The sequence below is a fragment of the Entelurus aequoreus genome, linkage group LG22 (assembly GCF_033978785.1).
Source record: "Entelurus aequoreus isolate RoL-2023_Sb linkage group LG22, RoL_Eaeq_v1.1, whole genome shotgun sequence".
NCBI classification, from domain to species: Eukaryota; Metazoa; Chordata; class Actinopteri; order Syngnathiformes; family Syngnathidae; genus Entelurus; species Entelurus aequoreus.
The window spans coordinates 36,123,052-36,141,028 of NC_084752.1; the positions used below are offsets into that span (position 1 = coordinate 36,123,052).

At 35.0% G+C, this 17,977-nt stretch overlaps 1 protein-coding gene across 2 annotated transcripts in view; it reads right to left on the reverse strand.

Moving 5' to 3' along the window:
• Window positions 1-3: 3 nt before the first annotated feature.
• vps54 (VPS54 subunit of GARP complex) overlaps window positions 4-17,977 on the reverse strand; it is a 64,931-nt gene continuing 46,957 nt past the window's right edge. Inside the window, exons 17-24 of one of the 2 annotated variants that reach the window (XM_062033039.1) lie at window positions 16,831-16,897; window positions 16,646-16,751; window positions 10,883-10,970; window positions 10,626-10,747; window positions 945-1,025; window positions 767-874; window positions 534-628; window positions 4-472 (exon numbers count right to left, since the gene is read on the reverse strand). In XM_062033039.1, the coding sequence (XP_061889023.1) occupies window positions 367-472; window positions 534-628; window positions 767-874; window positions 945-1,025; window positions 10,626-10,747; window positions 10,883-10,970; window positions 16,646-16,751; window positions 16,831-16,897 (773 nt within the window). In that variant the 3' untranslated portion in view covers window positions 4-366. The remainder of the gene's footprint in view (window positions 473-533; window positions 629-766; window positions 875-944; window positions 1,026-10,625; window positions 10,748-10,882; window positions 10,971-16,645; window positions 16,752-16,830; window positions 16,898-17,977) is intronic. The other variant, XM_062033040.1, reaches the window with a different exon arrangement.

A 17,977-nucleotide genomic window follows, 5' to 3' on the forward strand; every position in this document is an offset into this window, starting at 1 on the left:
TTCTTCATTCTGCTTTTATTTGTGTACGCACGCACGCGCACACACGCACGCACACGCACACACCCATGCACGCACGCACTGGAGGGAGAGGCACAGTGACGTCAGCTGACTGAATCAAGTTTTTGAGGTTTAGAGGGGAAAAAAAGGTTTTCCTGAGACGTCACCTTGGTCCACTTTTCACTTTAAAAACCTCAATAAAAAAGTTGCCGCGCTTCCTGTGTCGTCATGGCGACAGCATCATGTGACAACCTACTACCTTCTTTGGGAGTCGGCGACAGGGAGTCCAAAACAACTTCCTGTTTGGGTCACATGGTCAGAGGCAGCAGCAGGACGCCATCTTGTTCACGCCAAAAAGGTTCCCGGACATCACCTCTTGTGCTCCCAGATGTCGGCCATGTTGAGGTCCAAACGCTCCAGGTTCTTCAGCGCCTGCATGTTCTCTGAGTAGAAGGCCACGTCCACCCCCACCAGCCTGCACGCACCACACACCTCTTCATGCTCTTATTTTGAAAGGGTTCGGGGAGTCTGGTTACCCGTGCTGCGGTCCTCCGTCATTGATGACGCAGAGTCGAGCCAGCTGCTTCTTCAGATGCATCTTCAGACTGCTGTTGATCCTCGTAAACAACATCTACACACACACACACACACACACACACACACACACACACACACACACACACACACACACACACACACACACACACACACACACACACACACACGAGTTGACAGCAGCGGGTCCAAACAGGAAGTGGTGAAGTGTCACCTGCGTCTGCTCTTCAGGTAGAAGGTCGTTGATGGCTTCGTGCATCTTGGACATCTGCTTGCAAACGTTCCGGAAGCACGACGACGGCATGGGCGCCTTCACCTCGTACTGCCATGACAACAACAGCTGTACTTCCTGTCGTGCGCAACAAGACAACATGGCCGCCGTGTGACGCTACCTTGGTCAGAATCTTCTCAAAGGCGCTGTCCATGATGGCCACCAGCTTGGCCCAGATCTCTGCTATGTGGTCACTGTAGTCCTGCACACACACATTATCATCACTGACACTTTATTTTGAAATGTGTTTAAAAGTACTTTTATACACACTGAAATACTTTGACCATGTTTATTTTCAAATGTGTTAAAAAGTACTTCTATACACTCTGAAATACTTTGACCCCGTTTATTTTGAAATGTGTTAAAAAGTACTTTTATACACTCTGAAATACTTTGACCAAGTTTATTTTCAAATGTGTTAAAAGTACTTTTATACACATTCTGAAATAGTTCGACCAAGTTTATTTTGAAATGTGTTAAAAAGGACTTTTATACACACTATAATACTTTGACCAAGTTTATTTTGAAATGTGTTAAGAAGTACTTATATGCAAACACTGAAATACTTTGACCCCGTTTATTTTGAATTGTGTTAAAAAGTACTTCTATACACACACACTGAAATAGTTCGACCTAGTTTATTTTGAAATGTGTTCAAAAGTATTTTTATACACACACTGAAATACTTTGACCCCGTTTATTTTGAAATGTGCTAAAAAGTGCTTCTATACACACACTGAAATAGTTTGACCAGGTTTATTTTGAAATGCGTTAAAAAGTACTATTATACACACTAATACTTTGATCAAGTTTATTTTCAAATATGTTAAAAAGTACTTATATATACACACTGAAATACTTTTGACCCCTTTTATTTTGAAATGTGTTAAAAAGTACTTCTATACACACACTGAAATACTTTGACCCAGTTTATTTTGAAATGTGTTAAAAAGTACTTCTATACACACACTGAAATAGTTCGACCAAGTTTATTTTGAAATGTGTTAAAAAGGACTTTTATACACACTATAATACTTTCACCAAGTTTATTTTAAAATGTGTTAAAAAGTACTTTTATACACTGAAATACTTTGACCACGTTTATTTTGAAATGTGTTAAAAATTACTTTAATACACACTAATAATTTGACCAAGTTGGTTTTAAAATGTGTTAACTACTTTTATACACACTCTGAAATACTTGGACCAAGTTTATTTTGAAATGTGTTCAAAAGTACTTTTATACACACTATAATACTTTGACCAAGTATATTTTGAAATGTGTTAAAATGTACTTTTATACACACTCTGAAATACTTTGACCCCGTTTATTTTCAAATGTGTTAAAAATTACTTTCATACACACTCTAATACTTTTACCAAGTTTATTTTAAAAGGTGTTAACTAGTTTTATACACACTCTAAAATACTTTGACCAAGTTTATTTTGAAATGTGTTTAAAAGTACTTTTATACACACTATAATACTTTGACCAAGTATATTTTGAAATGTGTTCAAATGTACTTTTATAAACACTGAAATACTTTGACCAAGTTTATTTTCAAATGTGTTAAAAGTACTTTTATACACACTCTGAAATAGTTCGACCAAGTTTATTTTGAAATGTGTTCAAAAGTATTTTTATACACACACTGAAATACTTTGACCCCGTTTATTTTTAAATGTGCTAAAAAGTGCTTCCATACACACACTGAAATAGTTTGACCAGGTTTATTTTGAAATGCGTTAAAAAGTACTTTTATACACACTAATACTTTGATCAAGTTTATTTTAAAATATGTTGAAAAGTACTTATATATACACACACTGAAATACTTTTGACCCCTTTTATTTTGAAATGTGTTAAAAAGTACTTCTATACACACACTGAAATAGTTCGACCAAGTTTATTTTGAAATGTGTTAAAAAGGACTTTTATACACACTATAATACTTTCACCAAGTTTATTTTAAAATGTGTTAAAAAGTACTTTTATACACTCCGAAATACTTTGACCACGTTTATTTTGAAATGTGTTAAAAATTACTTTAATACACACTAATACTTTGACCAAGTTTGTTTTAAAATGTGTTAACTACTTTTATACACACTCTGAAATACTTTGACCAAGTTTATTTTGAAATGTGTTCAAAAGTACTTTTATACACACTATAATACTTTGACCAAGTATATTTTGAAATGTGTTAAAATGTACTTTTATACACACTCTGAAATACTTTGACCCCGTTTATTTTCAAATGTGTTAAGTACTTTTATACACTCTGAAATACGTTGACCAAGTTTATTTTGAAATGTTTTAAAAAGTTATTTTATACACTCTATAATACTTTGACGAAGTTTATTTTGAAATGTGTTTAAAAAGTACTTATACACACACTGAAATAGTTCGACAAAGTTCATTTTTAAATGTGTTAAAAAAAGTATTTTTATACCCAGTCTGAAATACTTTGACCAAGTTTATTTTGAAATGTGTTAAAAAGTACTTTTATACACACTCTCAAATACTTTGACCAAGTTTATTTTGAAATGTGTTAAAAAGTACTAACATACACACTGAAATATTTTAACCACGTTTATTTTCAAATATGTTAAAAAGTACTTTTATACACACTGAAATACTTTGACCCGTTTATTTTGAAATGTGTTAAAAAGTACTTCTATACACACTGAAATAGTTCGACCAAGTTTATTTTGAAATGTGTTAAAAAGTACGTTTATACACACTCTGAAATACTTTGACCAAGTTTATTTTGAAATGTGTTAAAAAGTACTTATACACACACTCTGAAATACTTAGATCAAGATTATTTTGAAATGTGTTAAAAAGTAGTTCTATACACACTGAAATACTTTGATCACATTTATTTTCAAATGTGTTAAAAAGTATCTTTATACACACTGAAATACTTTGACCCCGTTTATTTTGAAGTGTGTTAAAAAGTACTTCTATACACACACTGAAATAGTTTGACCAAGTTTATTTTGAAATGTGTTAAAAAGTACTTTTATACACATTATAATACTCTGACCAAGTTTATTTTCAAATGTGTTAAAAAGAACTGATATATACACACACTTAAATTCTTTGACTGCGTTTATTTTGAAATGTGTTAAAAAGTACTTATATATACACACACACTTAAATTCTTTGACTGCGTTTATTTTGAAATGTGTTAAAAAGTACTTCTATACACACACTGAAATACTTTGACCCCGTTTATTTTGAAATGTGTTAAAAAGTACTTCTATACACACTGAAATAGTTCGACCAAGTTTATTTTAAAATGTGTTAAAAAGTATTTTTATACACACTATAATACTTTGACAATGTTTATTTTGAAATGTGTTAAAAAGTACTTCTATACACACACTGAAATACTTTGACCCAGTTTATTTTGAAATGTGTTAAAAAGTACTTCTATACCCACTGAAATAGTTCGACCAAGTTTATTTTGAAATGTGTTAAAAAGTACTTTTATACACACTTAGAAATACTTTGACCAAGTTTCTTTTGAAATGTATTAAAAAGTTCTTATATACACACACTGAAATACTTAGACCCCGTTTATTTTGAAATGTGTTAAAAATTATTTTTATACACACTCTATAATACTTTGACAATGTTTATTTTGAAATGTGTTAAAAAGTACTTATATACACACTGAAATACTTTGACCACGTTTATTTTCCAATGTGTTAAAAAGTACTTACACGTGTTAAAAAGTACTTCTATACACACTGAAATAGTTCGACCAAGTTTATTTTGAAATGTGTTAAAAATTATTTTTATACACACTCTATAATACTTTGACAATGTTTATTTTGAAATGTGTTAAAAAGTACTTATACACACACTGAAATACTTTGACCAAGTTTATTTTGAAATGTGTTGAAATGTACTTTTTTATACACACTGAAATACTTTGATCACATTTATTTTCAAATGTGTTAAAAAGTACTTATATACACACACTGAAATACTTGGACCAAGTTTATTTTGAAATGTGTTAAAAAAGTACTTCTATACACACACTTAATTACTTTGACCAAGTTTATTTTGAAATGTGTTAAAAAGTACTTTTATACACACTCTGAAATACTTTGATCAAGATTATTTTGAAATGTGTTAAAAAGTACTTCTATACACACTGAAATACTTTGATCACATTTATTTTCAAATGTGTTAAAAAGTATCTTTATACACACTGAAATACTTTGACCCAGTTTATTTTGAAATGTGTTAAAAAGTACTTCTATACACACTGAAATAGTTCGACCAAGTTTATTTTGAAATGTGTTATAAAGTACTTTTATACACACTTTGAAATACTTTGACCAAGTTTCTTTTGAAATGTGTTAAAAAGTTCTTATATACACATACTGAAATACTTTGACCCCGTTTATTTTGAAATGTGTTAAAAAGTACTTCTATACACACTGAAATAGTTCGACCAAGTTTATTTTGAAATGTGTTAAAAATTATTTTTATACACACTCTATAATACTTTGACAATGTTTATTTTGAAATGTGTTAAAAAGTACTTATATACACACTGAAATACTTTGACCACGTTTATTTTCCAATGTGTTAAAAAGTACTTATATACACACACTGAAATACTTTGACCAAGTTTATTTTGAAATGTGTTGAAATGTACTTTTATACACACTGAAATACTTTGATCACATTTATTTTCAAATGTGTTAAAAAGTACTTGTATACACACACTGAAATACTTGGACCAAGTTTATTTTCAAATGTGTTAAAAAAGTACTTCTATACACACACTGAATTACTTTGACCAAGTTTATTTTGAAATGTGTTAAAAAGTACTTATACACACACACTCTGAAATACTTTGACCAAGTTTATTTTCAAATGTGTTAAAAAGTACTTATATACACACACAGCGATTAGGGCGCTAGGAACATGCGCACAATTACAATCACATATTTGCGGTCTGAAAAGGGGTAGGAAGAAGCATAGCTTATTTAAACCGACCCCTTTTCTATTTCAATGCCAATTTTGAACACATTTTTGGTACACAAACCGTGGAGAAATAAACAAACACATGAGTAAGTAAATATATAATAAATAAGTTACTCCTAAGTGAATATTGAAGTAATTTTCCAGTGAAGTGTCAAATGTTTATCTACTTTGTTTTTGATCATTGTTTATTATTCCATTGCACACACTGACATGCTAAAGCAGGACTTGTCATTTGGCCCAAATAGGTTTGATGGAACCATTCAAACTAGGGTAGTTCCTGTATGCAGTACTCCTGCCCCCCACAGGGGGCAACAGCAATGAAGCAGCAGTGGGTGAGTAGAAGGGGACGACTCATTCAACCCTGGAAAAAGTTATTTAAATAAATAGCAAAAATGGGACTTTTAACATCGACTGGACAACAAAGTATGAATGTTCGTCACTGAGTCATTGTTTCCTGTGGGACCTTTTAAGTGACGGACACATTGATCCAGACAACAATTGTGGACATCCCAGCGTGTAAACTTGATCAAACATTTGGAAGTAGATATCATTTGTGCATAAAGATATTTAGTTTGTTTTGTCTGAGAGTAACGATCAAATTTCACTTAATATGTGTAGTGCTACATATGACCAGTAGAGGGTGACAAAGCTAATTGTGATGAGTCACATACAGTGTGTGCAATGTTTGGTGTGTGAATGTTGTGTAAGTTCTATATGTGCAAACATTTGTAGTTTATAGTGTGAATATATTCACACTAAACCTTTTATTTTATTCATGTAAAATGCACAATGGACGTTATACTTATGTATTGTTTGTTTTATGTTCATATTTTCAGTCTTACAAACCTAAATTAAATAAGTGTAAAGAAATTTTAAAAAATAATTCCAAAGAAGGACCATCAATCCTCCACAAAAACTGGAGCTTCTCTTTCTTCATACTGTTAACTTTCTGCACACGCGAGTAGCGAGGGCAGAACACTGACTGTATTGACAGTGCAGAGTTACTTTGTAATGAAGTCAAAACAGTCTCAAAAGAATAAACTTGTGAGGCATTTTCTGACCAAACATCCACATTTCCATGTGACCTTGGGCTCTTGAAACTGTGGCCCTCTTCATGGTGTAGTCAAATAGCCCTGTGCTAAAGGTCTTGAGTGTCGTACGTGCATACAAATGTTTTAGGTTACATTTTCTCTAAGCTGAGTTTTCTCGAAGAATTGTTGTTCATTCTTGGCTAGCAGGTTATAATTGACCTTGTACATTTTTTTAGATGTTTGCCTTTTACCAAATCATTCAATTTCGATATTTTGGATTCAATAAAAAGTGTTTGAGTGTTCTCTATATCCAACATAATGTATTACTATAACTGATCTTTGTAGCACAGCTAGTGAATGAAGCGTACTTTGTAGTTGTTTACCAACTTCTGCACAATAACTCAGATATGCTAACACTAGCCAGCACTTTTAGCATGGACCAAAGTTGCCGTTAATAGTCTGATTTTTTAAATATATATTGGATTTTATTCAGGGTCGATAATTCCATTTTTGCTTTGAATGGTTCCATCAAACCTATTTGAGCGGGCCAAATAAAAAGCTTTGGCGGGTCCTGGCATAGAGCAAAGGTAGGCATTCATCGTTTTGTTGTCCATTGAAAAGAAAGGAAGGGCAAAGTGTTAAAAAAAAAAAACAATGAACCTTGTTTATGTATTAAAAAACTGTTAAAATAGCAGCAATGAAAACAAACAAAACCCTACATCTAAAAGAAATAAACATTATGTGATTTTTATAAAGCTGCACACTGACATGATTATTGATTGACTTTTGGCAGTTTTAGCACTCTAATAGACTCAATGTGTAGATTTATATATTTCATTAACTCTTAAAATGTTAGCTATTTAATAGATTGTATGTTTAATATTATGATACCTCCACATTGGTGCCTGTCAGTGTGTGTGTTCTTGTATTTCTACCCTTCTTGAGACATGAAGAAGGAAAAGTATCTTCCATATGAGGAGGTGTGAACAAGTGATGACATAAATCATGCTCCCAATAACATTGCATCTAATAAAATAGAGAATGTCTCATTTGCACCCCTGCTGGTGACATCTATCAAAATAAAGGTGGTCGCAAAAAGGAGGCATTTTTCAAATTGACTGTGTGTCGCTGTGTGTGTATGAAATTGAAATGCGCCCCCTTTGGCCGAAATTAATTAAAAAAAATCAACTAAATATGTATATAGAGACATACTGTAATAACAAAGTAAATAATGAAGAATAAAAACTAATTACAAACAAAAACTTCAAAAACAAATAAATGAACTAAAAGCAGTCATTTTGTCACAATGTGTCGACTTTTTTCTTATAAAATTGGGAACAATTTCTCATATTCTTTCTGTTACTTTGCCAAATAAAATTCCGATTATTATTATTAATATTGCCCAAATTTTGTAGTTTTCTTATAAAATTGTGACTTTTGTCGAGTAAAATTACGACACTTTTCATAAAATTGCCAAAATTTTAAGCTTTTTCTTGTGAAATTGTGACTGTTATTGAGTAAAATTCCAACTTTTATCATAATATTGCACAAATGTTCAGTTTTTCTTGTAAAATGTTGACTTCCTTTGAGTAAAATCATGACTTTTATAATACTGCCAAAATTTTAAGTTTTTGTTGTGAAATTGTGACGTTTTTCCTTGTGAAATTCCAACTCATTTTTCACAACAAGCTTTTTTATATTTGCATAGTGTGTACATATTAATAATGTTGTAAATATACTTCTTTATATATCTAGAAAGGGTGGTCCTAAAGAGGTAGGCTTTTTTCAGAGGTCTCAAGAAGGTAACAAATAGAAAAATACAAGTGTGTGTGTGCGTGTGTGTGTGCGTTCCCCCTCTGGTCAACATATGAAATAACAAGTGTGGGTAAGAAATTGAAATGCGCCCCCTTTGGCCAAAATTAATTTAACAAATCTAATAAATATGTATATAGAGACATACTGTAATAACGAAGTAAATAATGAAGGATAAAAACTAGATACAAACAAAAAATTCAAAAAGAAAATAAATGAACTAAAAGCAGTCTTTTTGTCACAATATGTCGACTTTTTTCTTATAAAATTGGGAACAGTTTCTCATATTCTTTCTGTTTCTGTAATATTGCAATATTGTCTTGTAAAATTATTAAGTTTTTTTAAATGTAAAATTATTACTTTTTAATGCAAAATGGCGACATTTGTCATATAAAATTCTGACTTTTATCACAATATTGCCAATTGTTTAGTTCTTGTAAAATACTAACATTTTTGGAGTAAAATTATGACTTTCGTCATAATTTTGCCAAGTAAAATTCCGATTATTATAATATTGCCAACATTTTTAAGTTTTCTTATAAAATTGTGACTTTTGCCAAGTAAAATTACGACACTTTTCATAAAATTGCCAAAACGTTAAGCTTTTTCTTGTGAAATTGTGACTGTTATTGAGTAAAATTACAACTGTTGTCATATTATTGCACAAATGTTCAGTTTTTCTTGTAAAATGTTGACTTGCTTTGAGTAAAATCACGACTTTTATAATACTGTCAAAATTCTAAGTTTTTCTTGTGACATTTTGACCTTTTTCATGTGAAATTCCAACAAGCTTTTTTATATTTGCATAGTGTGTATATATTATTAATGTTATAAATATACTTATTTATATATCTAGAAATAAGGGTGGTCCTAAAGAGGTAGGCATTTTTCAGAGGTCTCAAGAAGGTAACAAATAGAAAAATACAAGTGTGTGTGTGTGTGTGTGTGCGTGTGCGTGTGCGTGTGCGTGTGTGTGTGTGTGTGTGTGTGTGTGTGTGTGTGCGCGTTCCCCCTCTGGTCAACATATGAAATAACAAGTGTGGGTAAGAAATTGAAATGAGCCCCCTTGGGCCAAAATGAATTTAAAAAATCAAATAAATATGTATATAGAGACATGCTGTAATAACGAAGTAAATAATGAAGAATAAAAACTAATTACAAACAAAAAATTCAAAAAGAAAATAAATGAACTAAAAGCAGTCTTTTTGTCACAATATGTCGACTTTTTTCTTATAAAATTGGGAAAATTTCTCATATTCTTTCTGTTTCTGTAATATTGCAATATTGTCTAGTAAAATTATTAGTTTTTTTAAATGTAAAATTATTACTTTTTAATGCAAAATGGCGACATTTGTCATATAAAATTCTGACTTATCACAATATTGCCAATTGTTTAGTTCTTGTAAAATACTAACATTTTTGGAGTAAAATGATGACTTTCGTCATAATTTTGCCAAGTAAAATTCCGATTATTATTATATTTTGCCAACATTTTTAAGTTTTCTTATAAAATTGTGACTTTTGTCAAGTAAAATTACGACACTTTTCATAAAATTGCCAAAATGTTAAGCTTTTTCTTGTGAAATTGTGACTGTTATTGAGTAAAATTCCAACTGTTATCATATTATTGCACAAATGTTCAGTTTTTCTTGTAAAATGTTGACTTGCTTTGAGTAAAATCACAACTTTTATAATACTGCCAAAATTCTAAGTTTTTCTTGTGAAAATTTGACCATATTCTTGTGAAATTCCAACTCATTTTTCACAACAAGCTTTTTTATATTTGCATAGTGTGTATATATTATTCATGTTGTAAATACACTTATTTATATATCTAGAAAGGGTGGTCCTAAAGAGGTAGGCTTTTTTCAGAGGTCTCAAGAAGGTAAATAGAAAAATACAAGTGTGTGTGTGTGTGAGTGTGTGTGTGTCTGTGTCTGTGCGTTACCTTGGTGATGTGGTCAAAGTGTCGCAGGACACTCAAGTGTTTGGCTTGCAGTTTGCTCTCAAAGTGACGTCTGATGACGGGAATGTAGAACACCACCAACTGGAGGCAGCGGGAGGCTAATGCTAACACGCACACACACACACACACACACACACACACACACACACACACACACACACACACACACACACACACACACACACACACACACACATCAGACATGTAGCCAGTGACCATGTGACCCTGTGTGTTCTTACCAAGGTTTTTGGTGGTGATGGTCTTGAGGCCGACCACCTGCATGGCACCAGCTCCAAGAACCAGCTGACAACTGCGAGAGTTGAAGTGCTGCAGAAACACTTCAAACACTTAGCAAACACACACACTTGTTACACACACCCAGCAAACACAATTAAACAGGCTACACACATGCCACACATGCAATAATCGTGTATTAAACACATATGTAACAAATACGTTACACACAGGGGGACGGCGTGGCGCGGTTGGGAGAGTGGCCGTGCCAGCAACCTGAGAGTTCCTGGTTCAATCCCCACCTTCTACCAACCTAGTCACTTCCGTTGTGTCCTTGAGCAAGACACTTCACCCTTGCTCCTGATGGGTGGTGATTAGGGCCTTGCATGGCAGCTCCCGCCATCAGTGTGTGAATGTGTGTGTGAATGGGTGAATGTGGAAATAGTGTTAAAGCGCTTTGAGTACCTTGAAGGTAGAAAGGCACTATACAAGTATAACCCATTTACCATTTACATGTAAAACACACAAAACAATGTTACAAACATGTAAAACACACATTCCACATATGTCACAAATGTTGCATGTGAGACACACGTTCCACATACGAAACAAATATGTTCAACACACGTACCAAACACACATAAGACACGTAAACCACACATAGGACACACACATGTAAAACACACATTCCACATATGTAACAAATATGTTACACATATGTAAAACACACATTCCACATACATAACAAATATGTTACACACATGTAAACCTCACATTCCACATACATAACAAATATGTTACACACATGTAAACCTCACATTCCACATATGTAACAAATATGTTATACACATGTAAAACACATTCCACATGTGTAACACATGTAAAACACATGTAACAAACACGTTACACATTCCACAAACGTAACAAATATGTAACAAACATGTAGAACACACATTCCACATACGTAACAAATATGCTACATACATGTAACAAACATGTAAAACACATTCCACATACGTAACAAATATGTTACATATATGTAACAAACGCGTTACACACATGTAAACCTCACATTCCACATATGTAACACATGTAAAACACATGTAACAAACATGTTACACATTCCACAAACGTAACAAATATGTAACAAACATGTAAAACACACATTCCACATATGTAACAAATATGCTACATACATGTAACAAACATGTAGAACACATTCCACATACGTAACAAATATGTTACATATATGTAACAAACGCGTTACACACAAGTAAACCTCACATTCCACATATGTAACAAATGTTATACACATGTGTAACACATGTAAAACACATGTAACAAACATGTTACACATTCCACAAACGTAACAAATATGTAACAAACATGTAGAACACACATTCCACATACGTAACAAATATGCTACATACATGTAACAAACATGTAAAACACATTCCACATACGTAACAAATATGTTACATATATGTAACAAACGCGTTACACACATGTAAACCTCACATTCCACATATGTAACAAATATGTTATACACATGTAAAACACATTCCACATGTGTAACACATGTAAAACACATGTAACAAACACGTTACACATTCCACAAACGTAACAAATATGTTACAAACATGTAAAACACACAGTCCACATACGTAACAAATATGCTACATACATGTAACAAACATGTAAAACACATTCCACATACATAACAAATATGTTACATATATGTAACAAACGCGTTACACACATGTAAACCTCACATTCCACATATGTAATAAATATGTTATACACATGTAAAACACATTCCACATGTGTAACACATGTAAAACACATGTAACAAACACGTTACACATTCCACAAACGTAACAAATATGTAACAAACATGTAAAACACACATTCCACATACGTAACAAATATGCTACATACATGTAACAAACATGTAAAACACATTCCACATACGTAACAAATTTGTTACATATATGCAACAAACGCGTTACACACATGTAAACCTCACATTCCACATATGTAACAAATATGTTATACACATGTAAAACACATTCCACATGTGTAACACATGTAAAACACGTTACACATTCCACAAACCTAACAAATATGTAACAAACATGTAAAACACACATTCCACATACGTAACAAATATGCTACATACATGTAACAAACGCGTTACACACATTTAAAACACACATTTAAAACACACATTCCACATAAGTGGGGCAAAAAAGTATTTAGTCAGCCACCGATTGTGCAAGTTCTCCCACTTAAAATGATGACAGAGGTCTGTAATTTTCATCATAAGTACACTTCAACTGTGAGAGACAGAATGTGAAAAAAAAATCCAGGAATTCACATTGTAGGATTTTTAAAGAATCTATTTGTAAATTATGGTGGAAAATAAGTATTTGGTCACTTCAAACAAGGAAGATCTCTGGCTCTCACAGACCTGTAACTTCTTCTTTAAGAAGCTCTTCTGTCCTCCACTTGTTACCTGTATTAATGGCACCTGTTTGAACTCGTTATCTGTATAAAAGACACCTGTCCACAGCCTCAAACAGTCAGACTCCAAACTTCACTATGGCCAAGACCAAAGAGCTGTCGAAGGACACCAGGAAAAGAATTGTAGACCTGCACCAGACTGGGAAGAGTGAATCTACAATAGGCAAGCAGCTTGGTGTGAAAAAATCAACTGTGGGAGCAATTATCAGAAAATGGAAGACATACAAGACCACTGATAATCTCCCTCGATCTGGGGCTCCACGCAAGATCTCATCCCGTGGGGTCAAAATGATCATGAGAACAGTGAGCAAAAATCCCAGAACCACACGGGGGGGGACCTGGTGAATGACCTGCAGAGAGCTGGGACCAAAGTAACAAAGGTTACCATCAGTAACACACTACGCCGACAGGGAATCAAATCCTGCAGGGCCAGACGTGTCCCCCTGTGCATGTCCAGGCCCGTCTGAAGTTTGCCAGAGAGCACATGGATGATACAGCAGAGGATTGGGAGAATGTCATGTGGTCACATGAAACCAAAATAGAACTTTTTGGTATAAACTCAACTCGTCGTGTTTGGAGGAAGAAGAATACTGAGTTGCATCCCAAGAACACCATACCTACTGTGAAGCATGGGGGTGGAAACATCATGCTTTGGGGCTGTTTTTCTGCTAAGGGGACAGGACGACTGATCCAGGTTAAGGAAAGAATGAATGGGGCCATGTATCGTGAGATTTTGAGCCAAAACCTCCTTCCTTTAGTGAGAGCTTTGAAGATGAAACGTGGCTGGGTCTTCCAGCATGACAATGATCCCAAACACACCGCCCGGGCAACGAAGGAGTGGCTCCGTAAGAAGCATTTGAAAGTCCTGGAGTGGCCTAGCCAGTCTCCAGACCTCAACCCCATAGAAAATCTGTGGAGGGAGTTGAAAGTCCGTGTTGCTCGGCGACAGCCCCAAAACATCACTGCTCTGGAGAAGATCTGCATGGAGGAATGGGCCAAAATACCAGCTACTGTGTGTGCAAACCTGGTAAAGACCTATAGCAATCATTTGACCTCTGTTATTGCCAACAAAGGTTATATTACAAAGTATTGAGTTGAATTTTTGTTATTGACCAAGTACTTATTTTCCACCATAATTTACAAATAAATTCTTTAAAAATCCTACAATGTGAATTCCTGGATTTTTTTTTCACATTCTGTCTCTCACAGTTGAAGTGTACCTATGATGAAAATTACAGACCTCTGTCATCATTTTAAGTGGGAGAACTTGCACAATTGGTGGCTGACTAAATACTTTTTTGCCACACTGTACGTAAAAAATAAGTTACACACATGTAAAACACGTAAGACACACATGTAAAACACACATTCCACATATGTAACAAATATGTTACATACATGTAACAAATACGCTACATACATGTAACAAATATGTTACAGGGGCTCTCCCTTAGAAATAGGGTGAGAAGCTCTGCCATCCGGGAGGAGCTCAAAGTAAAACCGCTGCTCTTCCACATGGAGAGGAGCCAGATGAGGTGGTTCGGGCATCTGGTCAGGATGCCCCCCGAACGCCTCCCTAGGGAGGTGTTTAGGGCATGTCCGACCGGCAGGAGGCCACGGGGAACACCTCGGGATCCCCCGGGTAGAGCTGGACGAAGTGGCTGAGGAGAGGGAAGTCTGGGCTTCCCTGCTTAGGCTGCTGCCCCCGTGACCTGACCTCGGATAAGCGGAAGAAGATGGATGGATGGATGGATGTCAAACACACATTCCACATATGTAACAAATATGTTACATACATGTAACAAATATGTTACACATGTAAAACACACATTCCACACATGTAAAAAATATGTTGCACACATGTAACAAATATGTTACACACATGTAAACCTCACATTCCACATATGTAACAAAGATGTTACACACATGTAAAATACAAAAAACACATGTAAAACACACATTCCAAAGATGTTACACACATGTAAAACACACATTCCACACATGTAACAAAAATGTTACACACATGTAAAACACACATTCCACACATGTAACAAAGATGTTACACACATATAAAACACACATTCCACACATGTAACAAAGATGTTACACACATGTAAAACACACATTCCACACATGTAACAAAGATGTTACACACATGTAAAACACACATTCCACACATGTAACAAAGATGTTACACACATGTAAAACACACATTCCACACATGTAACAAAGATGTTACACACATGTAAAACACACATTCCACACATGTAACAAAGATGTTACACACATATAAAACACACATTCCACACTTGTAACAAAGATGTTACACACATGTAAAACACACATTCCACACATGTAACAAAGATGTTACACACATGTAAAACACACATTCCACACATGTAACAAAGATGTTACACACATATAAAACACACATTCCACACTTGTAACAAAGATGTTACACACATGTAAAACACATGTAACAAAGATGTTACACACATGTAAAACACATGTAACAAAGATGTTACACACATGTAAAACACACATTCCACACATGTAACAAAGATGTTACACACATGTAAAACACACATTCCACACATGTAACAAAGATGTTACACACAGGTGTCGTAGAATTTCTGACCTTTTGACCTATATTACTTGTCTATTAAGAATGTCCGCTCATTTTCAATTCTCTTCTATTTTGTGCCATTGAATGGACCAGTTGTGGGACAAAGGTGAATATGGAGTTATGCCAACCTGTCTACAGAATGTTTAGATTTTCCAAATATGACTAAGAGATACAAGGTTGTTTTGGAACAGACAAACCAAAACAAAACAATCATGACGCACTAGATAAAAACAGTGACACACAAGATAAAAAACAGTGACGCACAAGAGACATATAAAAAATGGCAGAAGACCGGAACTCGAGAGTGATTTTGGCTTGTGTGTGTCTTGTTTGCTCCGGAGTACATGTGGTCTGTCTGCACGGCCAACTCAATTCAACCTGCACTTCTGATAATGGGTAAATAAATGTGTTGTACTAAACTACTTTTGTTGCCTGCTTAAGCTTCGGACAATCCACTACACATGTAAAACACACATTCCACACATGTAACAAAGATGTTACACACATGTAAAACACACATTCCACAAAGGTAACAAGCGTGTACCACACAGGTAACACACACACACACACGTGTCATGTAACAAACAGGTGGTTGAGGTGAAGACGCAGGAGCTGGCACCTTGAGAAGATCAGACAGACGTGTCAGCATGTCGGTGGCGATGGACGGGATGTCGTTGACGCACTGACAGTATTCCAGAACAATCCGTATGAGCAGCAGCACGGTGCTGTAGACAGAGACAAGAGGTGGTTGCAGGGCGCCCTGGCACACAGGAGGTCATGTGACCATCACGTGAGCACACCTACCCGACCACGGCGTATTTCTGCCCGTCCACCAGCAGGAAGTCGCCGGGCTTCCTGTCTTCTGCGGCCGCTGGAGAAGACAAAGAGGTGACGCTATGCTAACTCTCTGAATGAGGGCTGGACAAAGGTTTGTTTGGCTGAGGGTCCAAAGTGAAAATGAAACTGAAGGCGGGAAAGACAATTAGCTTGAATAACCTTTCATTCCATGAATACTAGCTAACTTTGCACACATGCCAGCAAAGGTCAGGTGAAATATGTTGAACAGATTTGTGCTACCTTTGTGCCATAATCCATTTTATTTGTGCCGTTACAATTTTTTACTTATTCTAGAATACATTTGACATTCTAGTGATGTCACCTTGTCCAAATCTCCACAAATGTGTCCAAATCGTTGGTGCTACATTTGTGCAGCAAACATGTCTAACTATGATGTTATTAACGCGTTATCATTCATAACAACCATGATGACATCCCCCAAACTTGTTCCTCTTGTTTGTGCTGCAAACATGTTGTGTCTATTACACTTTTTATCTCATAGAGCTGGTTATGAGTAATAACATCTTGATAACATAACAACTATAATAGTTAACATGAAAACTGTAATAGACAAAACAGCACAAACTAAACAAGTTTGGGGACATTTGGACAAGGTGAGGGGTATGTTATGAATAATAACACCTTAATAACATAAAACAGGGCTACCAAACCTTTTGACTTGGGGGCTGCATTGGGCAAAACAAATGTGGTCTAGGGCCAAAAGCATGTAAAGTAACATATATATACATATATGGGAGGCAATGGGAGCGGCCACGGCCAATCTGGACGAGTATACGGACACTGTGACCTGATACATACAGTTCAATGAGGCGCGCATCATTCCAACGCGCACCAGGGCTTGTTATAACAACGACAAGCCCTGGTTCACACCCAAGCTCCGACAGCTGCGCAAGAAGGAGGAGGCTGCGTAGAGAAGTGGGGACCGGAGTACCTACAGAGAAGCGAAGTACCACTTCAACAGGGAAGTGGAGAAAGCTAAATCTGTGTACTCTAACCGTCTACAGGAACAGTTCCGCTCCAATGATTCTGCGGCCGTTTGGAGAGGGCTAAGGGCCCTTACGAACTATAAGCCCAAAACCCCCAAGGCCCTGAA